Raw genomic sequence first — 25,190 nt, 5'->3', positions numbered from 1 at the left:
TACCAGAAAGTACACAAAGAATGGCTGTAGCCTGGCCTACAGAGGCTCCTAAAAATTTGGAGAAGCCTCATGTCCAATCACAAATGGATTTCACATTACTCTTCCTGTTGCACCTTCCTTTATGCTGGCAGAAGTATCTGTGAGCCCCTGTATAAATCCATTGTGGGGAGAAAGACAGGTAGGGAGGGAAAGTGATAGAGACAAAAAATGTGATAGACCCTTGAAGAACACATTATGCTATGCGCCTGATGCACATCCGACTTTTGACCATTGTCAAAGCCACTGAAGAAGATTCCTTCTCAATAAAAGCAGGGAGTCACACGTATGTCTGAAGTCTTTAATACTTCAAGGGGCAATGAGGGACTTCGTGCCCCCCCCCTTGAGAAAAATTTACCTTTCTATTCACAATAAAATCCAAACTATCTGCAGTTTTGTTTTAGATTCCGAAGAGAACCAATCTTCTCATAGGACCCAGATCTCAAAGTGATATTCAAGGAAATAAAGTGAGCCATATTCAGTGTACTTTTAAGACTCCATGCCGGATGTTTTATGTATGTAGTGTTCATTCTGGGCAGTGAAGACTCAAACATTAGGAAGTCAGTGCTTAGGAAGCTTGGTGTGCTGCTGAGCCGCTGGCGGCTCATGATATAAACAAAAGCCTCATGGAGGTATAAGGCAAACATGGTTCTGAGGGAAAGACTGCAGAGACACCACATAAGCTTGCATTATTGATCTTTCCGCTACAATTTGCGCTTCTCCCTGCTCTTCACCCTGTTACGTTCATCCTGGTCATGGTGTTTGGACCCGTCAGTGAAGAGTAGACCCACACATTGGGATCCATGAGATTAGGGAAGGGCTAACTTAATGTGCTGCTAGGCTATTGCTAGCTCATTCCATAAATGTAGGCCACACAATTTGTGCAGATAATACAAAATGTGCTGACATCCTGCATGAGTCTGGAGGCGAGGAACATTGCCTGGTCACATCAGAACCGCAAAGGTAGGAAATAGTTTACTTTGTGTTCTTAACTTAGTCAACACACTATGATGAATTTGTGCGCAGACCAGCAAATTAGTTTGACAGCTCTAACTCGGTCACCTACAGTTATGTAGGAAGTAACCTTGTTGGTGGACATAAATGGATGTAGCAAGATTCTTCCTCATGTACATTAGTCAGCAGCATGAACTCTTGTATTTAGTCCTCCGAGTCCTCAGTGGTTTGTTCAGTTCTGCCACATCAGTTGCTTCTTTTAACCATTTGGATGGGCTGTTGGCTGAGAGGGAATTGCAGAACTCTTTATCAGTTAGTACTAATGATCTCATTAAGTAATCTAAGGTAGAACCATTATGTCAAAGGACTGTCATTGCTACTTTATTTGCCCTGCTTGAAAATACTTCCTCTGCACTGAAGGTTACAACTTGGGCTGGTTGTTGGCAACCCAAAAATATATTGAAATCCAGGTAGACCTCCTTCAAGCTCTGGTCACCTATGTTTCCTCATTAGATGAAAGCTAAAATTATTCAGTAGGTAAATAATAGAGATGCTAATCAAAGACCAAATTAGCTGTACTTTCACTGTGGTTCTCAATGAGGATGGATTGACTGGCCCACCTTCTTCAGCCATAGGTCTGTCTGTTTTTTCTACTTCCTGGATAAGCAGGGTTCTAGGAGCAACACCGTTAGATAGATGATCACCACCAAGACCTCATTGTGGGTGGGGGGAATGGTGTAAGGGATTTGAGAGAGAAGGAAGACAAAACACAGCTGTGGTACCTCTTATATTGGACTGGGCATTGATCCCAAGCAGTATACAAACTTACCCTTTGCTCCACCTCATGGGCCTCTGACAAAACCCAGACAGTACAAGGAGACAGTTTTCGTAATCGGGAGCACATTAGGCGGTAGCGTCTATGGCAAGGTGGACTCACCAGATGCCTTATTGCAATAGCTGTAGCCACAGGACCTACAGACAGGAAGCACAAAGAGGGAAAGGGAGAAAACAAAGGTGCCAGAAATGCTAACAGCGAGGAAGCAGCGAGACAAGGAACCCTACAAAACATCATATTGCCAGGCATGGGCAGTTCCCTGCTGCAGTTTCTTAAAGTCACCTTGAACTACCCACCCTATCCCGCTTACTGCGGGCCTATTCCTGAGTCCTTTCACTCAGGGCGTACTGCCAGTCCCTCTCCACAGGCTTGTCTTTTACTTCTTCCAACCCAGCCCATGTCTTGCTCTTTGCCCTCTGAACAGTGATAGTTTTGTATGTGACAGTCTACAGTTAGATGTTTTCTTTCTTCCGACTGACCTGGCTAGTCTTGGACACTTGTACTAATTGTCTCCTGACAAATATACAATATAATGTGAAATCAGATTTCATGTTCATTGAGTGAACAATATACATTTCAGTTTACTAAATTGGATGTGGAATAGTGTAGTGTGAGAAACTGTAGTTAAAGGGGTAACTGGATGACCAGCTAAATTATCCCAGGACTGAGGCCATTGGATAAGAGTTGGCTTGGAGGTATAGAAGTGAAAGGGATGATTTTCCAAACATTTAAGTGGTTGGCAGACCTTCAGACCATTTTTGAAAGATGTAAAGGATGGTGTCTGTTTAAGTTGCCATGTTAAATTATTCAATATATTTTGCTGAGCATTTTCCTGAACCAGCTTAGAAACAGATGAGTTATCAGGTAGCTAAATGCTTAATCTAGTAGAAAGCCTAGGAGAATGTTCACTGGTTGTGCCACGTGGCTCAAAATGCGAAGGTCTACTGAAATTCCTTTTGTTCTGTCACCCTAGTCTTCCTCCCCAGGAACTGTTTAATTGTGGGTTTTTTCGTTTGCTTAGTTTCTTTTCCATATATATTTAGTTAAGATAAGCAGAAAATGCCTCCAAAGTTAAATTTTCCTCTACTCATATCACTGTTCTTTTTTTCAGATTCTCCAGTGGTTTGTACAGCTATGCATGGGAGTACAACACATTCATAGTAAACGAGTGTTGCATAGAGATATCAAGTCCACGGTAATTTTATTCAATTTTCTTTTGAAGTCCTATTTTTCCCTTACTTAAAAAGGCACTGATGACCGGATTAGTTTTAATCGAGGACATGCATAACCTGATGAATCTATCATTTGTGGCAGAGCCGGCACAAAATCCTTATATTTTGTTTCACACACCAGTTGGCACAGGGTTCACTGATATTGAAGCTTAGAAATTCAGGTGGGGCATGTGACAGTGGGGCATTGAGGACTATGGATAGTTTAATTTTTTTTATTGAGGAACACCCATCGTCTTTTCAATTAAAACTGCATTTTGTTGTATTCTTTGATTACATTTTTGCCTTAAACCCAGATAGCTCCAAACCGACAGCTTAAAGGTCCACACAGAAAAAAATGATGACCCATTGCATTTATAATTCCTCATCATATACAAATCTCTGCTAAAATAAAGCAATATAACATTTCAGATGAACAGAAAGCCATTGCTCACACCTTGAAACTAGTAACAATGCTAATGACCCACCACTTCATTCACTTCCCTCACTCCTCCATGTGTGTTGCATCGTTCTGATTGATGTTATTTACATTTACAAAGTTTCCCTCTAAAAAGGACGATAATCAGTACACGTTTATATTGATTCACTTGTTATGCCAAGCCTATTGCAGTTTAACATCCAGTTTCTACATCCAATCATATATAGATGTGCAGTGGGGAAAGCTCATCTTTCTGTTTGTATGTCTGATAGACAGCACGTTTACTGGTCTCTTATATGTTACATGTGAACAGTTGATGTAGGTTTATATGTTATTTCTGGCAATTCTTGTTGAAGGGTGTCAAAGTGAACTGGTGTTCTTGTTTAATCAGTGGTTTATCTCTTTTGAGTGTTGAGTTATTCTGTGGGAGAGAGACATATAAAAAAGCATTGAAATATTCTCCATCCTTACACTTATAGACACATACATCTTATAGAAGTCATCAGAGCTTGAAAAAATATTAAAACATATTAGCAACTCACCCTTTCACATGAAGAAAGGGCAAATTATGTAAGTCGTTGGGATCCCTAAGGTGACCTTGTCCTCGGCTACAGGTCAGAGAGGGCACCTCAAGAAGCAAGCGTGCGATATTAAAGGTCACGTTGTGCTGTTACGGGCTGCCACTGAGTTTGTGATGGGCCACGGTGTCTTTCCCACTTTACAGATGGGGTCGCTGGAGATCCTCCAGGACCGAAGTGCTAAGCAAGCAATGAGTGGCAGTCTTGAGGCAGGGGCTGGAGCATGGTGAGAACAATGGGTAGGAGAATGGGGAGAGACTTTCCAATTTAGGTGTTGGAAGTAAGGATGCAGGGGGCTTTAGCACCTCCAAAATAACCATTGATCACTCAAACATTTATAGAGTGCAGCAAATCACCCATGGAGGTCTTGAGGCGCTGGATAAGTTGGTTGCTGTGTGGTTGCTCTTTTGCACATCCAGGTCTGGAATTCTCTCTTAAACTTCTGGAGCAATGGCGTGGTCCTGAGGTACGTCCTGGACGCCATGTGTGTGAAGGAGCATCCTCTGCTGTTGGTTCAGCAGATCTGACGGGTGTCAGCGAGGGAGTGGGAGGCAGATCGAAGGTGTCTGGTCGGTTGGTGGAAGGTCAGGCATTTTTTGATGTACGCTGGTCCTTTATTGTGCAGGGCCTTATAAGCATGGGGCAGCATCTTTTAACTGGCATCTCTTCTAGATGGGGAGCCAGTGAAGTTTCTTGAGGTGGGGTATGACGTGGGTACTTCTGGGGAAGTTGAGGATGAGTCTTTCTGCTGAGATTGTATTGCCTGGAGTCTTTTTAGGAGGTGTGCAGTGATTCCTACGTAAAGTGTGTTTCTGTAGTCCAGTCTGCTGGTGACGAGGGCTGGCATGATGGTCCTTCTTGTGTTTTTGTGGAGCTTGCAAACAGCGTGGAAGCAGGCTGATGAGGCTGCGTCAACTTGTTTCTTCATAGATAGCTGTCCACGAAAATGCTGAGGTTGCTGGCGTTGTCGGGCAGGGGTGGGTTGAGTTCCATAGGCCACGATGCGTCATTCCATGGCTAGGTGTTATTCCCAAAGATGAGGACTTCCTTCTTGTCAGTGTTGAGTTTAAGACAGTTGTTCTTCATCCAGTCAGCGAAGTTCACCATGCATCTGTGGATGTTGGCTATGGTGGTGGAGGGGTCTTCGGACAGTGAGAGGATGACCTGGGTGTCGGCCGCGTAGGAGATGATGTAGAGTCTGTAAGATCTGACAGTGTTAGCCTGGGGGTCATGTAGGTGTTGAAGAGGGTGGGGCTGAGGGACGAGCCTGGGGGGACTCCGCAGATGATCTTCTTGAACTCTGAGGTGAACGGTGGGAGATGAATCCTCTGGTTTCTACCCCCATTCCATACTGGAGTTCAGAAGGTGAATGAGTTATAAAGATGCCTTTACATTTTTACTCATCGTGTATAATTTGCTGTGCTTTCAAAGACAAAGTTCAAATAGGAGCAATTTATCAGAAGATATAGCCTGATTCATAGAGATCGATGTATCGAGTCGACAGTGTAAAAGAAAAGGCTGTAGGGTGTTAGTTTTTTTGTAACATACAACATTTAAATATCTGTAAATCAACTGTACAAATATTACATAATATATCAGCAGTTAGAAAAACACAAAACAAGCGCTTTTTGTAGTAATTCTGAAATGTGATGGAAGCAAGGATTTAAATAGAATAGATATCAAGACACTTTACATGTTGATGTGCAAATGATAAGTATTTGTTGAAACCTGATTGTCACACATTGTGTGCGTGCTTTATAGTTTTATCAGTTAAACTAAATGTCAGTGCAAACTTTGTGGCATTTTTTATAGAAAATGTGCTGTTTATAAATGGCACAATGCTACCACACTAACCTTTAATAATATATTTGCAACATTGTGTCGGAAAGTAGGATTTGCTTTCATGGTTACCCCCACTTTTTGCTAATGTCAATGGCCTAGATGTAGGTAATAGCAAATTACCAAATGGTAAATACCGAATTTTACTGATTCGGTATTTACTATTCGGTAATTGCTATGTAGGTAAAAAATTCGGTAAAAATACAGAATCGGTAAGATTCGGTAATTACCGATTCGGTAATTACCGAATCGGTATTTGCCATTGATTCCTATGGGCCTTAAAGCCCATAGGATTCAATAGCAAATACCGATTCGGTAATTACTGAATCGGTAAAATTACCGATTTTACAAGGGGGACAGGGTGTCACTTTGACACCCTGTTGCACCCCTGTTTCTGGCTTGTGCACCATGTGACACACATACATGCCCTTAGGGCATGTCTGTGTGCCACATGGCACAGGTGTACATGCACAGATGTGCATGTACACTGGAATTCGTTATTTACCATGGAATAGTATTCCATGGTAAATAACGATTCGGTAAGGGCCTGTGGCACTGATTACAGTGCCACCTACATATTGATTTACAGTATCGGTAAATTTACCGATTCGGTATTTTACCGATTCTGTAAATTTACCGAATCGGTAAATATACCGATTCTGTAACATTAAGGCCACCTACATGTCAAATCCCAAATACCGGTCGGTAACGGCCGAAATCGGTCGTTACCGACCGGTATTTGGCGACCTACATCTGGTCCATTATCTTTTCTTTGACTTGTGTGACTGGGATCCTGATAATCAGGACCCCAGTCACTGTGTTTCCTCCCTAAATTTGACATGGTAAGTACTTCTGTACTTCCACAGTTGGCTACTGGTATACCCCTGTAAGTCCCTAGAATATGGTACTAACTTACCCAGGGCACTTACCAACGCCGTTTGGGTTCTATGCCCTGTTCCGCCGCGGCTGGTGCAGTTTGTTGTGGAGGGCTGGCTAAACCAGAAGCACTTCAGCTGACTTCCGGGTCAAAGGGGGCAGTCACTTGCCTGCGTGCCAATTCCCTGCTGCATTCACATAAAACCAAAATGCAGCAGCGGACGCACAGACAATAGCGGTAGGTTTATGCCTCACTTCCACGCTAATTCTATCGACCTAAGCTGCATGAGAACTTTAGCAGCGACTAGGCTTCGCCAGTCACGCACCAAGGACTTCTCTGCACATCTTTTTAAAAAACTAAACCTGAGGCGTGGCTTCAGCGGCAATGGAGTAAGCTGTGACTCCGATGAGCTCCGGTGCCCTGCTGCCTATATAAGCTATTTTGCGCGGAGTTTGAGGGCTGCTCGCCCACCCCAGGGCTGAGAGAGATCCCTGGCTGAGTGGGGCGCTGGGTGAGCGGTGACAGGACCCTCGAGAGCTGTCAGCGAAGCGGTGGTGTGACGGCGGGGCTCTGGCGGGCAGTCGCGCCCGCCATCTTGACTGAGGGGCCGGCGGCGGTCCCTTTCCCCCAAGCCCGGACTGCCTCTCCAGGGTGACACTCTACAGATCCACAAAGCGGCGTGGGCTCTGATCTTGCGCTGCGGAGCAGAAGCCTGGTACAGCGGACGGTGGTCCGGGCCGGAGGAGGCATCGCAGTCCCGTGGCTGAAGCGGGCGCCGGACTTGGAGGCGGGCTCCCCCGTGAACGGGGGAGAGGCCTGCTGGAGCGGGGAATCCTGGTGGCGGCCTGCCGGGGGATCGCGGTACAGCCGCACATCGAGCCCAGAGTCGGACGCTCCCGGAGGCGGGCGGAGAGGCCCGAAGGAACAGATGCCCTAGGCGCTGGACTGCCGGGGGGACGCGACGCTGCAGCGACGAGACGGGCCTGAAGCGCCGTTACGGCCGCCATCTTAGACTCCTACCTGCCGTGGAAGACGTGACTGGCGGTGGCATCACTGCGTGGTTGCGGAGCCCTGAGGCACTGGTGCGAGTGCGGAGGTGAGGTGCACCCGCTGGGGGCTGCAGGGGGTGTGGCTGCATGTGAGGGGCGCCCCCTCGCTCCTGGTGTCCCTGGCGGGCTTCGGCCTGCCGCCCTGCGCCCCTCCCCCCTTGCGAAATGGGGCCTGGTCTGGCAGCTGCGCCCGGCGAGGGAGAGTTGGAACCCTGCGACCCGCTAGAGCGGGGAACGCTGAGAGTCCCCAAGCCCTTGACTGACTACTGGCCACCCTCCCATGAGTCTTGGAGGCGGGGGGCTGCGGCGGACTGGCTCGGCTGGGGGCCTTGAGAAGCGGCCTGTAAGGTGGGAAGCGGTGGGGGACTGCGAGCCCTCCTCGAGGGAGGTGCGAATCGGACCGGGCCCCCTGGAGCTTGCGCTGCTCCCCCGGCTGGTGTGCCTCATTCTGACAACAGCGGCGGCGCACCATCACATCCATCTAGGCCTCACCTAGTTGCAGCCTGCCCTCCCCGACTGGTGGCGTAAAATTTAGGGGGGGTGCAGGGGACCTGCAGACACCTGGAACTGTTGCTGGGTGCTATCGGACGGTGGAGGGAGGTGCTGCCTGCCGCTGGGAGTTGCCCTGCACTTTGCCACTTGGAGACCTTGCCCTTGGTGCGGTGGAGTGACCTTGGACTGCCTGGGTGGGGGGGCTGGCCGGGGAGACTGCCGGCGCCTTTAGACCCGGGCCCTCGAGGGTGGGGAGGTCCCTCCCTCGGCCTACTAGAGCGGGCTGCCTCTTCTTGTTGCGGTGCTGGGGACGCTGCATCACTTGGGGCATTGCTTTTTCGAACTGTGTGTGCTCTCGCATCTTGTCTCCCCGCTTCCCGCCTCTCTACCCCGAGTGCGGCGCCTTAACCTCCGCTCTATACTGCTTGGCCCTGTCTTCTGCCTGCATTGCCTGAGGGCGCCCTTGGCGGGCCTTCCACCTGGGCCTGTGGTGGACGGGGGCCCTTGTCACTGGTCACTGAACTGCTGCCACCTGGGGGCACGAGCACGTGGCTCTCAACTGCAGGCCCGACGATGACACGGTCCAAAGGAGGCAAGCAGGAACCGGCGACGACGGCTAAAGGCACGTCGGTGATGGCTATGTGGGGCAAGACTGGGGCGACGGCGCCCACTAACGACCCCTCGTCGCTGTCTGCGGACTCGCCGCCGGTGACTCAGGCCTTTATGGCCTCCTTCATGTCTGACCTTAAGACGGAGATAGGCTCCTTGCGCACGGAAGTGCAAACATGCGTTAAGGAGATGCGCAAGGAGGTCACCGAGCTGGGCGACAGAGTGGACGGCTTGGAGAAGCTAGTCGATGCGCGCACGGAAGACCAGGAACAGCTGTGTCAGAGAGTGGCGGCCCTGGAAGAGCAAAACATTGAACTGCAGCTTAAGCAGGAGGACCTTGAGAACAGAAGCCGCCGGAATAACCTCCGAATCCGTGGTGTTCCGCTTGATGAGGAAGGGACGGACATTCTGACCTACGTGGCGCAGCTGCTACACGAGTTGTGGGGGGACGAGGATGCCTCCCCCCCCGACTTTGGATCGTGCCCATCAGGTGTACGGACCGGCGGGTAGGGCGGGCCCCCTTCCAGACATCCTGACGCGGGTGCATTACTTTACGGAGAAGGAAGCCATCTTGAAAGCACCCCGGGACAAGCCCAACCTCACCTACGGAGGCCATAAAATACAGACTTTTCAGGACCTGGCTCCTAACACCCTGCGTCGGCGGAGAACTTTTCGGCCGGTGACGGAGAAGTTGAGGGCTCTCAACATTGCTTACCAGTGGGGCCACCCCTTTGCCCTCATCTTTCGCTGGGAGGACAAGCACAGGGTCCTCCGGTCCTATCAGGAGGCTGCGCAACTCCTCAGGATGCCGGAATCGCCGGCCCACAGCCCTTCAAGATCACGTCATCAGTTGAGAGTCCCTGTTCGCCTGGACTGGACCAGGGTCCGGCGACACCGTCGATCCCCACCAGTAGATGAGAAATCCGCGTCGCAGGCCAAGCAGGACATCATAGCGCACATCCGCTCCCTTGAGGGCGACCGTGATGGCCAGACCTCCCATCCACCCACCCCATGACCTGGGCCATGTCGGGACATACTCTTCCGTGACTCCTTCTGGCGCTATGGGACGCTCCTTTGCCTAACACCACGCAATACTGTATTGGCACTCTGCCTGCACAGACGCCCCATGTGATGCCTGGACTCCCGCACCTTGGTGCTGTCGCCGGCCGGAACACCAGCCCCCTTGTGACACAGGCGATCTACGCCCCCGTGACGTCATGTCCTGGCCTATGCTTGGGGACTCCACTGCCCCTGACTTCAACGTGCGGGCCCCCCCGGTGCTGCTCCCGTGGCGGGCCTGGGCCTGTTGGGGCTCTACTCGAATTACAATGACTGGTTCGCCATGAGGGGCTGAGTGATGGCCGTTGAAGTGCCCAAATGCTCCGCCCAGCTATGGGGTGCCCCTGATTCTGGTTCGAGCAGCGGGGCTACTGGGGCCGAGGTTTCCTATCCTGCCTGTGGGTACCCCCTGTGCTGCCCCATAGGGAGTGACATTCCTAAGTGCGTCCAAACCCTTGGGTAGAGGACGCCTGGTGACTGGGGTAGTCCGAAATGGCCCTGTTGGCCTTTGTTGCCCTTGGTACATCTGAGGCGTGTTTGGCCTCCTGCTGTTTCCTCTCTCCCTCTCTTTCTCTTCTTCTCGTCTCCTTTGCTTTCCTTTCTTTGGCCTTCCTCTCTGTCCCTTTCCTCTGGTCTGGCGGGTGGAGGGGTGGAGTTGGGGTGGCGGCTGTCACCTGGGTGGGGGTGGCGGTTCCTTTGGCAGACTCCTACGGTCACCTTTTCCTGCGCTGGTGGGAGCAGGGTGCGTGGGCGGTTCCTGCTCGACATTTGCTATGGCTGCGACTATACCTAGTACCCTGAAGGTTTTATCACTTAACGTTAAGGGCCTGAACTCCCCTAATAAGCGCAAGCAGGTTTGGCGCTATCTCCTCCAACAGCATCCCGACATTATTTATCTTCAGGAAACCCACCTACTGCAGGGGGACACACACCGCATGGCCCACCCCAAGTAACCCCTTCAGTTTTGGGCGGCAGCGGACACTAAAACTGCGGGGGTGGCCATACTATGCAGAGCTGGCTTCAGGCGGGGAAACTCCAGACCCTATAAGAGTGGGGATGGGCGCTTCCTCAAGGTTACGGTATATGCGGGACGGCGCAGGTTCACTTTGTGCAACGTGTATGCTCCTAACCAGTTACAAGACCGTTACCTCCAGACACTCCTGAGGGAACAGCTACCCTGTGGAGACCCGCACGTGATACTGGGAGGGGACTTCAACCTAGTGTGGGAATCAGAATTGGATCGCTGTGGTGCTGCCTCTAACGCTTCCGGGGTGATATCCTCTGCACTGCGCATACTAGATGTGTGGCGCTATCACAACCCGGATCTTAGAGATTATTCATGTTCGAGGCATGTTGGCTGCTGAAATCATATCTATAGCATAGATCGCCGCCTAGTGTTGGGTCCGGATGATTGCACATTGTTGTCCTGGAAGAGTCTTCGAAGTATCACGAGATAGGTGGCTCCTCCCCTGGACTACAGTGCGCATGGGCATCGACTCCATCCCCAGATTGTTTTTTTCCACCATTGGGTTCGGATGCATATTTGATCACTCAAGTTCGGAATCGATAGAAACTTTCTTTTCGGCCCAAAGGCCTTTCCTATAGCGTCAGTATTGTCTTGCGTTCGGTGCCCAGCTCTGTTCCGGCTCAGTTCCTGAGTCGGACATCCAGAGGAGTCGCGTGGCTCTTCGGTGCTCGAGGCCCAGTCAACGCAACCAGCCTTATTCGACGACACATCATGGAACCCGTTCAAAAGATGCCCCGTGTGCAACTCGAAGTATCCCCACATCGATGTCCACCCGGTGTGCAACAAGTGCCTGTCGCCGGATCACGATGAAGCCAACTGTATGGCTTGTTCTCGTTTTCGCTCCAAGAAGACAATTCGACGAGGGGGAAGAAGCAGACGAGCAGGAAGATCGAGAGCCGATTTCAACTCCAGCGGCAGAGATCGACTCCAGCTACGACGCAGACGTCGAAATGCTCGATACAGAAGACGTCGTCGACGAGGTAGGAGACGACTATGGGGCCACGGAAGATAGCTCAGGCGAAGAGCTATGCCCCATTCGGACAATAGCTAAGGCTCAGGTCGAGGGATCGCCACATGGCCTTACCCAAGATCTTGCACCTAGATCCACGGTCTCGCCTCCGGGCCCGGCTACGGACACTTCTACGGAGCCGCCATTAGCCAAATCGAAACCGAAAGTGAAAGCTTCGGTCTCGACAAAACCGAAAGTGATAGAAGCGCCGTTGAAGCAGAAAGCGCCTGTCGCCTTGGTCGGCTCCACGTCTTCGGACCTGTTGGCGCAGACGAAGCCAAAGAAGGTTGTCGAACCGGTGAAGTCGCTCAAGGGCGTCGAGCCGAAGACTGGGGCACCGAAACCGCTTGTCAAGGTCGCCGACCCAAAGCCGTCGGCGCCGAAGGCCGTCGGCACAGACAAAGGACTCGGAGCTCCAAAAGCTGTCGATCCTGCACGTCGGCCGGACAAGGGCAAAAGTACTGTTGCCCTCGAGTCTGCACATGGTGGTGGCTCGAGAGCACCTGTTGGGTCGATGAAACCGTCCGCATCCTTCACGAAGCAGGTGTCGGACTCGTTGCAGCGCATCCGGGACAAGGCTTTCGCGGTCGATCCGAAGGATACTTCCACCCGAAGCCTGCCGCCAAACCGCAGAAGTCGACGGCGCCGATTCAGTTCACGCTGCCGCCGAAAGTGGCGCCGAAGGCGTTCGCACCCAGGACGGTCGTCGAGGCGTCCATGAAGGTGTCCATGGGACCGAAGCCTACCCCTGCAGTTGTAGGCACAAAGCATCGACAACCCCTACTGGAGGAGCAGTCGGAACAATTTATCGACGCCGACACCGGTAAACTTTCCATCTACAAGCGAAAGATCACACCGGCACAGCCTATGGAGTCCTACACAATTCCTTTGAAAAAGAAAAATGCTTCCACAGATTCCCCAGTTCTTGTTAAACTAATTAATCCACGTGCTCAGGACACTGCTCCAATTTCGCCCACTTACTCGGATGTGGAGGCTGGGGAAGGTGACTATGATGAATACAACTACCCTGCCGACACTGATCCTGAAGATCACCATGACACATGGGCAGATGCTGCGGACCCAGGGGATCCGCAAACTGCCCCGGACACTCAAGTGTATACTGTCAAGACCTCCCCTACTGAGGATTCTGCAGCATTTAATGCGCTTATTGAGAGGGCAGCTAAGAATCATGACGTCCAGCTCCATGCTGACCCTATTGAAGTGGACTTTCTGTTTGATACCTTTTCCACCTCTGAAAAGACTGTCAAGACTCTGCCAATGTTGAAGGGTGTCTTGAAACATGCTGCAGACATTTTTAAAGAACCCACACGTGCCAGGGTTATAAACCCCAGAATTGAAAAAAAGTACAAGCCGGCACCTGGCGACCCTACCTACATCAAGGGCCAGTTGCCGTTGGACTCTCTAGTTGTTTCTAATGCCCGGAAGAGGGCAAATTCACAAACTACTGGTGATGCTCCTCCCCCTGACAAGGAGTCTAAGGTACTAGAAGCATCAGGGAAGAAGGTGGCGGCTCAAGCGGCCAATATCTGGCGTATTTCTAACACGCAGGCACTCTTGGCCAGATATGACAGGGCACATTATGATACACTTGAAACCCTGTTACAACACTTGCCAGATGAGTATAAGGAGGCAGCAGAGATGCTCATTCAAGAAGGGAAACTCATCTCAAATGCTTCTATTAAGTGTGCACTGGACGCAGCGCACACCGCGGCCAGGGCCATTAACACAAGTGTAATGTTGCGGCGTCAGGCCTGGCTCAGAATCTCCGGGTTCAAGCCGGAGATACAAACCACCATCCTAAATCAGCCTGTAAACCCTGATCACTTATTTGGACCTGAGGTGGACACCACCCTGGAAAAAATCAAAAAAGACACCGAGACTGCAAAGTCTATGGGGGCTCTCCAGTCCCAGCAGTTCAGGGGTAGTACTTTTCGTCGCTCAAGCAATAGAGGTGTTTCCAGAGGCCAGATGTCCCAGCAAACACAGTACACTAAAAGTGGTGCACAAACCTCATACAACAAACAGAGTAGAGGTGGCTATCGCGGAAACAGCGCCAAGGGCAGAGGTCGTGGAAACAACAACTTCCGATCCTCCGCCGCCAACAAACAGTGACGCCTTGTCACTGCCCCCCGACCATACAACACCTGTCGGGGGGAGACTCCAACAGTTCCTGCCAGTCTGGAAATCCATCACCACAGACAGGTGGGTCAGAAAGCTTATCCAGTACGGTTATTGTCTGGAGTTGACGTCCACTCCACCCAACATTCCCCCAAAACACCGTCCTATGTCAACAGAGCATTTGCACTTATTGCAGCAAGAGGTGCTCGTCATGCTGCAAAAAGGGGCAATCGAGCTTGTACCAGTGGAACAAAGAGGCTCGGGAGTGTAGTCCCTGTACTTCTTGATCCCAAAGAAAGACGGGTCCCTACGACCCATACTGGACCTCAGGCCCCTAAACCAGTACATTCTCTCAGAACACTTTCATATGCTCATGCTGCAGCAGGTTCTTCCGTTGCTCAATCAAGGGGATTTCCTCGCAACATTAGATCTAAAAGATGCATATTTTCACATTCCACTACATCCGTCACACAGAAAATACCTCAGATTCACCATTCAGAATCAGCATTACCAATTCAAAGTCCTCCCTTTCGGAGTGACAACAGGGCCCAGGGTATTCACAAAGTGCCTGGCAACGGTGGCTGCGCACCTCAGGAGACAAAACGTTCACGTCTACCCTTATCTAGACGACTGGCTTGTCCAAGCAAAGTCGGCCCAGCAGTGCACTGCCAACATGTCCCACACCATTCAGCTTCTTCACGATCTGGGATTCTCACTGAATTATCCAAAGTCACACCTTCAGCCAGCCCATGTGCGGCAGTATCTGGGCGCGACGATAGATACTCTGGCGGCCACAGCGCAGCCAAATTCTGTGAGGATCAACAGCATTCAATTGCTAATACAGAAATTCAGACAGCAACACTCGCTTCCAGCACGAGTGTTCATGCAGTTGATAGGCATGATGGCCTCCTGCATCTTCATAGTCCCGCACGCGAGACTACATATGCGTCCTCTTCAAGAGTGCTTGGCACGTCAGTGGAATCAGGCTCACGGACAATTAAAAGACCTAGTGTTGGTGACCGGTCGAGCATACGACTCTCTGCATTGGTGGAATCCACACAACCTTTGCAAGGGCCGACCGTTCCAGGAGCCTGTTCCACAGATCATCCTAACGACGGACGCTTCTCTCCAGGGTTGGGGAGCTCATGTACTCCACTACACAGTGCAGGGACTATGGACAACGCAGCAAAAGAAGATGCACATCAACCACCTAGAGCTGATGGCAATCTTCATGGCAATGAAGGCATTCAAGGTACATCTGTGCAACAAAGTCGTGTTGATCCGGACGGACAACATGACAGCCATGTACTACATTCAGAAACAAGGAGGTACGCACTCTCCACAGTTGTCTCATCTGCCTCAGAGCATGTGGAAGTGGGCCATTCAGAGGAACATCTTCCTCATGGCGGAACACCTCCCAGGCAAAGACAATCAGATGGCGGATCTGCTCAGCAGGTACAGCCACCAAATGCACGAGTGGGAGATACACCCATCAGTACTCCACCCGTACTTCCAGCAATGGGGTCATCCAGAGATGGACCTGTTCGCCACAAGGGAAAACGCCAAATGCCAAAGCTTTGCCGCCAGGTTCCCGCACCCACAGTCGCAGGGCAATGCGATATGGATGAACTGGTCAGGCAGATTTGCGTACGCTTTTCCCCCAGCACCTCTGATACCGCTGGTGGCACGAAAGCTAAAGCAACACTCGATGACGCTCATCCTGGTTGCTCCAACGTGGGCACGCCAACCATGGTACACCACGTTTCTAGAACTTTCCGTGGTACCGCATCAAAGGCTGCAACTCACACCCAGACTTTTGACGCAGAGCCATGGCGACATTCAGCACCCAGATCCGCAACAGCTCAACCTGGCGATCTGGCTCCTGAGGTCTTAGAGTTTGGCTACCTCAACTTGCCTCCTGACTGCATGGATATCATATGGGAGGCAAGAAAGCTCACCACCAGAGCATGCTACGCAGCAAAATGGAAGCGGTTTGTCATTTATTGCGTGGACCACGACATTGACCCGCTTGACGCGTCCACACACAACATCATTTGTTATCTGTTACATCTTTACAAATGCAATCTGGCATATGCTTCCATTCGAATACATTTATCCGCCATAGCGGCTTATCTCCAAAACAGACAGCATCTCTCCCTTTTCCGAGTGCCTGCCATTAAAGCTTTTCTAGAGGGGCTGAAACGAGTCATTCCTCCCAGGACACCACCTGCTCCTGAATGGAATCTTAATGTGGTACTCACCCGACTGATGGGTCCACCTTTTGAGCCTCTACATTCATGCGGGATTCAGTTCTTAACATGGAAAGTGGCTTTCCTGATAGCCATTACGTCACTGCGACGTGTTAGTGAGCTCCAGGCGCTCACTGTACAAGAGCCATTCATACAAATTCACTCCAACCGGGTATTGCTGCGCACTAACCCTAAATTTCTTCCAAAGGTGGTTTCACAGTTCCATGTCAATCGGACTATTGAACTGCCTGTGTTCTTCCAAAATCCTGAGACAGTGGCTGAAAGAATGCTCCACACTCTTGACGTCAAAAGAGCTTTGATGTACTACATTGATAGGACCAAAGATTTTAGGAAGACAAAACAACTTTTTGTTGCCTTTTCCACACAACACAAGGGCAGCCCCATTTCCAAAGTAGGTATAGCCAGGTGGATCGTTAAGTGTATTCAAATTTGCTATCAAAAGGCTAAGCGCACTTTAACGATCCCCCCAAGAGCCCACTCCACCCGCAAGTTGGGGGCCTCCATGGCTTTCCTTGGAAATATCCCTTTAGAAGACATTTGTAGAGCAGCCACATGGTCTACCCCACACACATTTACGAAACACTACTGTGTAGATGTGCACTCCAAGCAGCTGTTGGGCAGGCTGTTCTAAGAACACTTTTTCAAACGTCTGCAGCTGGCACAGGCGGCCGCCGCTAATGGAGGGACTGCTATATATTCTATGCTATAGATATGAATTCAGCAGCCCACATGCCTCGAACTGAATATGCTACTTACCAGTATGCATCTGTTCTTGGCATGTAGGGCTGCTGACATTCATATTGCCCACCCTCCTCCCCGGCGCCTGTAGCGGCTGCAGAATTTACACTTACTCTTAGCATGGCCATCGCTCACACTGTTACACTCTATCTTCGCCACAATGGCTAAAAACAATCTGGGGATGGAGTCGATGCCCATGCGCACTGTAGTCCAGGGGAGGAGCCACCTATCTCGTGATACTTCGAAGACTCTTCCAGGACAACAATGTGCAATCATCCGGACCCAACACTAGGCGGCTATCTATGCTATAGATATGAATGTCAGTAGCCCTACATGCCAAGAACAGATGCATACTGGTAAGTAGCATATTCATTTATTCACACAGCCATAGGTCTTACTCCCGTATCGATTTCCTCTTTGCGTCGCTGGAGTTGCTCTGAGACACGTTGGGATCCTCCATCTCGGACATTTCTCTGTCGGACCACGCCCATGTGGAAATGCGTCTCCAGGACCCGGCGGCGCGTCCCATGCGTGTCGCCCGTTGGGCTTTCCCACTGAGCGTCCTTCCGGACGCTGACGATGTAGGTAGCATCCGGGAGGCCATAGACGCTTACTTTGCCTCTAACGACAACCCGGACATGCCTTTCCCGGTGGTTTGGGACGCCTTCAAGGCCACGATTCGGGGACACGTCACCTCCCTGGCGATTGCACGCAGGCGTGCTGCCTGCAAACTGGAGGCTGAGTTGGCAGCGGACATTAAGAAAGCCGAGGTGCAGGACCGGGAGCGGTCGTCACGAGACACTAGGAGGAGATTGGCCACTCTCAGAGGGCAACTCAGACTACTGCGCACCAACAAGGCGGAAGGCGCCCTGTTGGCCTTGAAGCAAAAGTACTTTGAAGGTGGCGACAAGGTAGGCCGACTGCTGGCGGGAAGGCTGAGAGCACACGCTGCCAAGGCCCACATAACTAGTATCCAACTGCAGGACGGATCGAAAGCAGTCTCGGAGAAATCCAAGCAGGCTGCATTTATGGACTACTATACTACCATACTTAGGAGTCTTATTTGATGATAGAGGAACTTGGGGGCCCCAGCAACTTTAAAAAAGCAACGCTGTAGCTAGAGCGGCTGCAGCTTTGCTTGGATTTACGAAAAGGCTGGGAGCCCGCCCAATGGAGACTATTATAAAGGTATATAAAGCAAAATGCCTGTCCATAGCCTATTATGGCTCCGCCATTTGGGGACACACGAACCATGACAAAATTCAAAAGGTGGAAAATAAATTCCTGAGATCGTTGCTTTCTGTCCCTAATTCCACCCCTATATATTCACTACACGCTGAACTGGGTCTGGGTTACGTAACAGTTAAAGTTAGCCCCAGTTACTTGCTGGCTAAAAACTTGGCTTAACAAGGAGATTTCATTAAATCATATAATTCTTAAAGATTGTTTAGCCTTGGATAGAGCCTTAAACATCCCATGGGTGAGATATGTAAAGTCACAACTTACACAAGCGGGCCGTCCTGACCTTTTTTTCTCACCAGAATGTATTACAAAAGCGGATGTTAACACAGTGAAAAGTAGCTTGGCTAATATGTATATATTAGAAAGGGAAGAAACTGAATTAAAGAAGCCACTTGTCAAAAAGAATCACATACTAACGACAGTCCTGGGCATTGAACCCTACCTTATTTTAGTAACCAAACCATTTCATCGATTTCTCCTAATCAGATTTCGTTTTAACCTTATTCACTTAATGCTTGGCCAGTATCAAAATTGGGATATACCAGAGAATGCGAAACCCTGTGACTGTGATAATTTTTCCGTTCAGGATACTTTACATTTTATTATGTTTTGTGGTCACTATACCATGATAAGGAAAAAATACTTGCTACCAATTTTGCGTGAGGCAGGCTTTGTACAGGTTAGGCCAGCACTTATGTTCCTGCAACTTTTACCCACTGCAAAAGTAACATTCCATGTAGCAAATTTTTTAGTCGCAGGAGTACGCATTAACAAGAATCGCTTAAACTCAGGATCTTTACTGTTTAATATTTGATCATTTTTAGCATAGATGATGTTTTTTTATTACTTTTTCTAATTTTTTATAACTTTTAGATACCACCCATATGTATTAATTTTATGAAATATGGTCGTATGAATTTCTTGCATTTTTTAAAATTTGTAACCAATAGATCAATGTACTGTGCATGTAATGTTGTAATGATGTAATGATGAAATGTATTATGTGTCCATCTTTTTTGATTTTTATTAATCGAATAAAGAAACTTGACTGACTGACTGACTACTATACCTCTCTGTACGGGAGAGAACCTGTCTCGGTGGATGCGATGGCGGCCGTCCTGGATGGCTACGAGGGACCGACGATACCGGCTGGGGACGCAACGGAGCTGGAAGGCCTCATTACGGAGGATGAGGTCACGGCGGCGATTAAGGACCTCCCTTTGGGGAAAACGCCGGGCCCGGATGGCCTGCCGCTATCTTTCTATCGCACATTTCAGACCCAGCTTCGGCCTCACCTCCTCCGGCTGCTTAATACTTTCTCCGAAGAGGTGGGTCCATCCCCTGACATGGGCATGGCAGAGATAGCGTTAATACCGAAACCCGGGAAAGACCCCGCACTGTGTGCGTCCTACCGCCCTATCGCCTTGCTTAATACGGATCTCAAAATATACACTAAGCTCCTCGCCCAACGCCTAGACCCGTATATGCAATGGCTTGTGGACCCAGATCAGGTCGGATTTATCCACGATCGCCAGGGGCAGACAATGTTCGCAAACTTGCGCACCTTGTAGGGAAAGTGCGGCACTGGAAAATCCCGGCCTGCCTTCTCTCCCTGGACGCAGAGAAGGCGTTCGATCGGGTGGACTGGGCCTTCCTCAGGGCGGTACTTCGTAAACTCGGGCTGGGTCCGAAGATGATTGCAAGGATCATGGCTCGATATATAGGGACCCAAGCTCGAATTCGAGTCAATGGAGACTTAACACTGCCACTAGCGATTCACAGGTTCACTAGACAGGGGTGCCCCCTCTCGCCCCTCCTATTCGCCCTTGCAGTGGAACCTCTCGCGGAGCTGATACGACGCGACTCGGACATCCACGGGATAGCGCACGGTGGGCGGGACAACAAGGTGGCGCTGTTTGCGGATGACCTGATCCTTACTCTCACGCACTCGCGGGACTCCCTGCCGGCTGTCCATAGGGCGCTCTGTCTCTTCGAAAGAGCTTCCGGCCTCAAGATCAACCACAACAAGTCCTGGGCTCTAAATCTTACCATCCCGGCGGAGGATCTCTCCGCCCTGAGGGAGATTGTGCCCTACCAGTGGGCTGAGCGCCATATCAGATACCTGGGCCTCACCTTGACCCCCTCCCTTGATGACTGGAGCTCTGTTAATTGGCGTGCCTGTCGAAAGGAGATATTGGAGGACCTGCGGCGGTGGAAACCCTTAATGTTGTCCTGGCTAGGCCGCCTCCACGCAGTCAAAATGTCGATTCTCCCCAAAATCCTATACGTATTTCAATGCCTCCCCACTCCAATCCCGCTGCACTGCATACGAAGCCTACAGCGCGAGCTCACATCGTTTATCTGGGGAGGTAAGCGTTCCCGTGTTTCCCAGAAAATTCTCATGGCCCCGCGAGACAGGGGGGGGACTAGCTTGCCCCAACTTGGTCCATTACTACTGGGCCGCACACCTCCAATTTGTGATAGAGTGGGGGGTAAGAGAGAGTGAAAAAGGGTGGCTACACATGGACAGGGCGGTGACGGGGCGCACCATTTGGGACCTGCCATGGCTTCATCGAGCGGCCCGCTCCAGAAGTGCGCACCTTGCAGTGCCCACGAAAACGGTGCTGGACATCTGGGATGCCACTGCTTTCTCCAGGGGTCTTACTACGTTCCCGTCCCCGCATACCCCCATAGCGGCAAACCCTCACTTCCCGCCGGCCTATCAAACTCGGGCATTTCAGAACTGGGTACAGGGGGACTGCAGGGTGCTCTGCGACTTGTTTGACGGGGGCTCGTTTAAATCGTTTGATCAATGTCATGAGGAGTTCCTCTTGCAGCCCGCCGCACAGCTGCAATATGCCCAATTGCGTCATTGGGCCTCTGAAGATAGTATGTACCGAGCTGCCACACGCGCCTTCACCCCTTTCGAACGCCTGGCGCACCCTAGGGGGCTTAAAACGGTTGGTCTCCCAAATCTATCACATTCTACAGCACCCACCACTCATACCCATTCACCCGTATCAGCGCCAATGGCAGATAGCGGTAGATACGGACATTACACCCTCGCAGTGGGACGCGGTGTGGAGAGACATCCCCAAGGTATATCGGAGCATCCCGCAGAGGGAAAATGCTTATAAACTTTTAACTCAATGGTATTACACTCCCATGCGGCTTCATAAGATGTTCCCCAATGTTTTGCCACTGTGCTGGAGGTGTCGGGCTGCGACGGGGGACTTTGTGCACATATGGTGGGCATGCCCGCTCCTTACTGTCTTTTGGAAGGAGGTCCTTAGCCACATCAGGGGGTTGTCGGGGTTCCCCTTGCCTGAAGCCATAGGTACGATCCTGTTGGGTGTCAGACCATCAAACCTTAAGACCCTAACCCGAAGTGACTGGATTGTAGCGCTACAAATGCTGGGTGCGGCCAAGCAGCTCATAGCCTTGTATTGGAAGAAGAGTGAAGCACCTCCCATAGCTTCCTGGTTTGTGCGGCTGTGGCACGTCTTGGCAATGGGGCTCCTCACGGCGCGGCTCCAGTCGCGCCACACCCGCTTTGAGTCAGTTTGGAAGCCCTTGGTGCGCTACTTGTGCTCAATGGAGCACGCACGACACATGCCCACTAGGCTCCGGACCCTACATCTCTTTGAGGATGCTGTCGTCCCTACAGATCCCACTAGGTTGCTCCCGTAGGCGACTTCCATAACAACTGAGCTCTGGAGGCCGACCCTCATTGCCTAATGCCACTCCTCATCCACGGACCAGCCCACCCAACCTGCTAGCGCGCTATCTCCTCTACCTCTTTTCTTTCCTTTTCACTCTTTCCTCTGTAGCTCCTCTCTGTGTTCATGGACCTCTGTTGGGTCGTTCGTAAGTGCTGGGTTAGTTGACTTCCCACCTACTCTCCCTGATCCGTTTTTGGGGTTCTACCAATGCTGAGCAACTTTAACAGCTTAACCTAAGCCACGCGGCCGGCCCCTTTGGGGTTGTAGGCAAGGCGCTGTGTTAAATGCTCTGACTAAGCGAAATTTATTGCACATTCTTCGCGGCCGGCCTCGGATAGAGGTTGTAGGCTTAACGCTGTGTTACTGTGCCCCTCTCAGGGGGTTTGGTTCCAAAATAAAACAGACTTGTAACAAAAAAGAAAAAACGAAACCTCTTTTTAAATTGCACTCTAACTGATGTAAGTGTTTAAACTCACTTACCAATGCTGTTTTGGTTCTAAGCCCTGTTCAAACACAGCTAGTGCCGTTTGTTGTGGAGGGCTGGCTGAACCAGAAGCTATTCAGCTGACTTCCAGGTCAAAGGGGGCAGTCACTTGCCTGCGCGCCAATTCCCTGCTGAATTCACATAAAACCAGGATGCAGCAGCGGACGCACGCAGCGGGCATGCCGGCGGCACGCCTGGACTGGGCCTAGGGCCAGAACCCCTGTCTGTAGCATATCAAAAGCAGGGACAAGACTGATATATTCTAACATTACTCTTCTGAGTATCAATAAAACTAATTAAAAACCCCCTGCCATCAGCTTAACCCTTCTAAAGAGCCCAAGTCATGCCCTCACTGCAACACAAAGTTTATGTTTACAAAAACAAAGACTTGTTCCAAGGATGAATATGTCTCATGTGGGCACACACCAGCCCCCAAGACATTCATAGGACTGCTCATTAACACCCGCTCCCTGATAAAACATAACATTGAGTTTGCTGAACCACTGTCCGCACGCAAAGTGGATATGGCGTTTGTCACTGAACCTTGGGCAAACAGCACCTCTGATCCTGACCTGGCCTTAGCTATACCTCATGGATTTACTATCATAAAAAATGATAGACAAATCAAACCGGGAGGAGGCTTAGCGATTATAGTCAACAATTCTCTGGATGTCAAAGGCACCCCGGCAGGAAGCAGCTCTGACTATGAACTGATTTCCTTTCAATTCACCTTAAGAGCTAATTACACCTTCAATGGCACACTTCTATACAGACCGCCCTGTACGAAAAGCAAAAGTAATTTGGAGGAAATCATCAGCCCAATAATAGAATCTAGCACTGACTCAGAGGACTACTGCATATTAGGTGATTTTAACTATCACCTCGGAAATTCAGAAGACCACAACACAGTATCGCTAATAGAGATGATCTCCAATGCCTCATTGGAACAGAAAGTCTTGCATCCCACATATGATGCTGGTCACATTCTGGATGGATGATTCACATCCAACCCCCACCTTAAAATGTTAGAGGTCCTGCTAATTCCATGGTCAGACCACAGAGCCATCCTGTTCGCAGTAACCACCACCCATCACATTCCGAGCCCGCACATTTCCCATAAGACAATTAAAGGTCGGAATTGGAGAAACATAGGCCCCCAACAGATGCAATGCACTTTAGCATCCTCCAAACCGGATCTAAAGCCTGAGGCAAACTTAGCAACAGGCAGTTTCACCAACTGGATCAAATCCGCAGTGAACTTGCTGGCACCGGAAAAAAGCGTTACCAGCAAGCGCACAAAGAAATCAGAACCCTGGTCCTGTGATGCCCTGTGCAAACAGAAACAGATCTGCAGAAAAGCCGAGAGACGCTGGAGAAGCAACAACATAATAGCCGACAAAGAAATATATTCCTAATCATTGAGTACCTATAAAAAGATGATCATGGACAACAAAAGCAAATACTTCTCAGATAAAATCCAGCAGGCAGGCAACTCCCGCAAAGCACTATTCACAACACTGAAAAAACTAGTTAAACTTCCAGAACCACAAAAAAGGACTTTAGTGCAGCATTCTGCAACCAACTCGCAGAATATTTTAAGGACAAGGTACTTACCATTTTCAAATCCCTCGCAGACTAGGATGACAGCATGAAAGTCACTACCGCTACAAACCCCCCCATGCCGTACCAGTTCATTAGACTCATTTGCCCCACCCAGTATAGAACAAATTATGCAGACAATCAAATCAATAAAATCTGGAGCACCTACAGACTCATGTCCACCTAAGATATTTCACATGGCACCAGATATAATCAGCGAACAACTTAGCACACTCTTTAGAGAAATCATCACATCAGGCGTCTTTCAGACGCTTGGAAAATTGTGTCAATTCTTTTTTCCTTAACTGAAAAAAAACAATTTAGATCCCAGCGACAATAGTAATTACAGACCAATAGCAAGGATTCCTTTCCCGGCCAAAGTTTTGGAAAAATTCTCAACTCCCAACTAACAACCTTTATCTCTTTGTCGGACTTACTAGATCCCTCCCAGTATGGTTTCCGTCAAGGGCATGGCACAGAAACTGCCCTGATTATGGCAGCAGAGGAGAAGCGGGCAATACTGTACACAGGAGCCAAGGCCGCCCTGATCCTGTTGGATCTATCGGCGGCTTTTGACACCGTGAACCATGACGTTCTAATCAAAAGGATCCAAGGGGCAGGAGTCAAGAACACTGCTTTAAAGCTGATCAAATCCTATCTGAACAACAGATATCAATAAGTTCAGGTCGGTGACTCTTGCTCAGAGCAGTTTATGCTACCATGTGGGGTGCCGCAGGGCTCCTCGTTAAGCCCCACGCTGTTCAACCTTTATGTGACACCTTTAGCTAACATCATCAGGCAATTTAGCTTCACATTAATATCCTACGCGGATGACACCTAAATTGTGGTGTCAATTTCAAGCACCCCTGAAGAGACAGTTGATTGCTTTAAACAATGTATGTCCCACATAGACCAATGGATGGGGTCGAATTGTCTAAAGCTTAACGGAACCAAAACAGAGCTCCTCCTCTTGGGATCAGATACC

General features: G+C 50.0%; 1 protein-coding gene across 1 annotated transcript in view; it reads left to right on the top strand.

The window, feature by feature from the left end:
- Positions 1 to 25,190, top strand: part of LOC144772734 (serine/threonine-protein kinase Nek3-like) — a 263,235-nt gene that overhangs the window by 98,231 nt on the left and 139,814 nt on the right. The window contains exon 5 of the mRNA XM_078657269.1: positions 2,937 to 3,020. Coding sequence (XP_078513395.1) covers positions 2,937 to 3,020 — 84 coding nt within the window. The remainder of the gene's footprint in view (positions 1 to 2,936; positions 3,021 to 25,190) is intronic.

The sequence above is a fragment of the Lissotriton helveticus genome, chromosome 8, assembly GCF_964261635.1.
Source record: "Lissotriton helveticus chromosome 8, aLisHel1.1, whole genome shotgun sequence".
NCBI classification, from domain to species: Eukaryota; Metazoa; Chordata; class Amphibia; order Caudata; family Salamandridae; genus Lissotriton; species Lissotriton helveticus.
The sequence above is the reverse complement of the archived record's forward strand: the minus strand, read 5'-3'. Positions and strand labels throughout refer to the sequence as shown.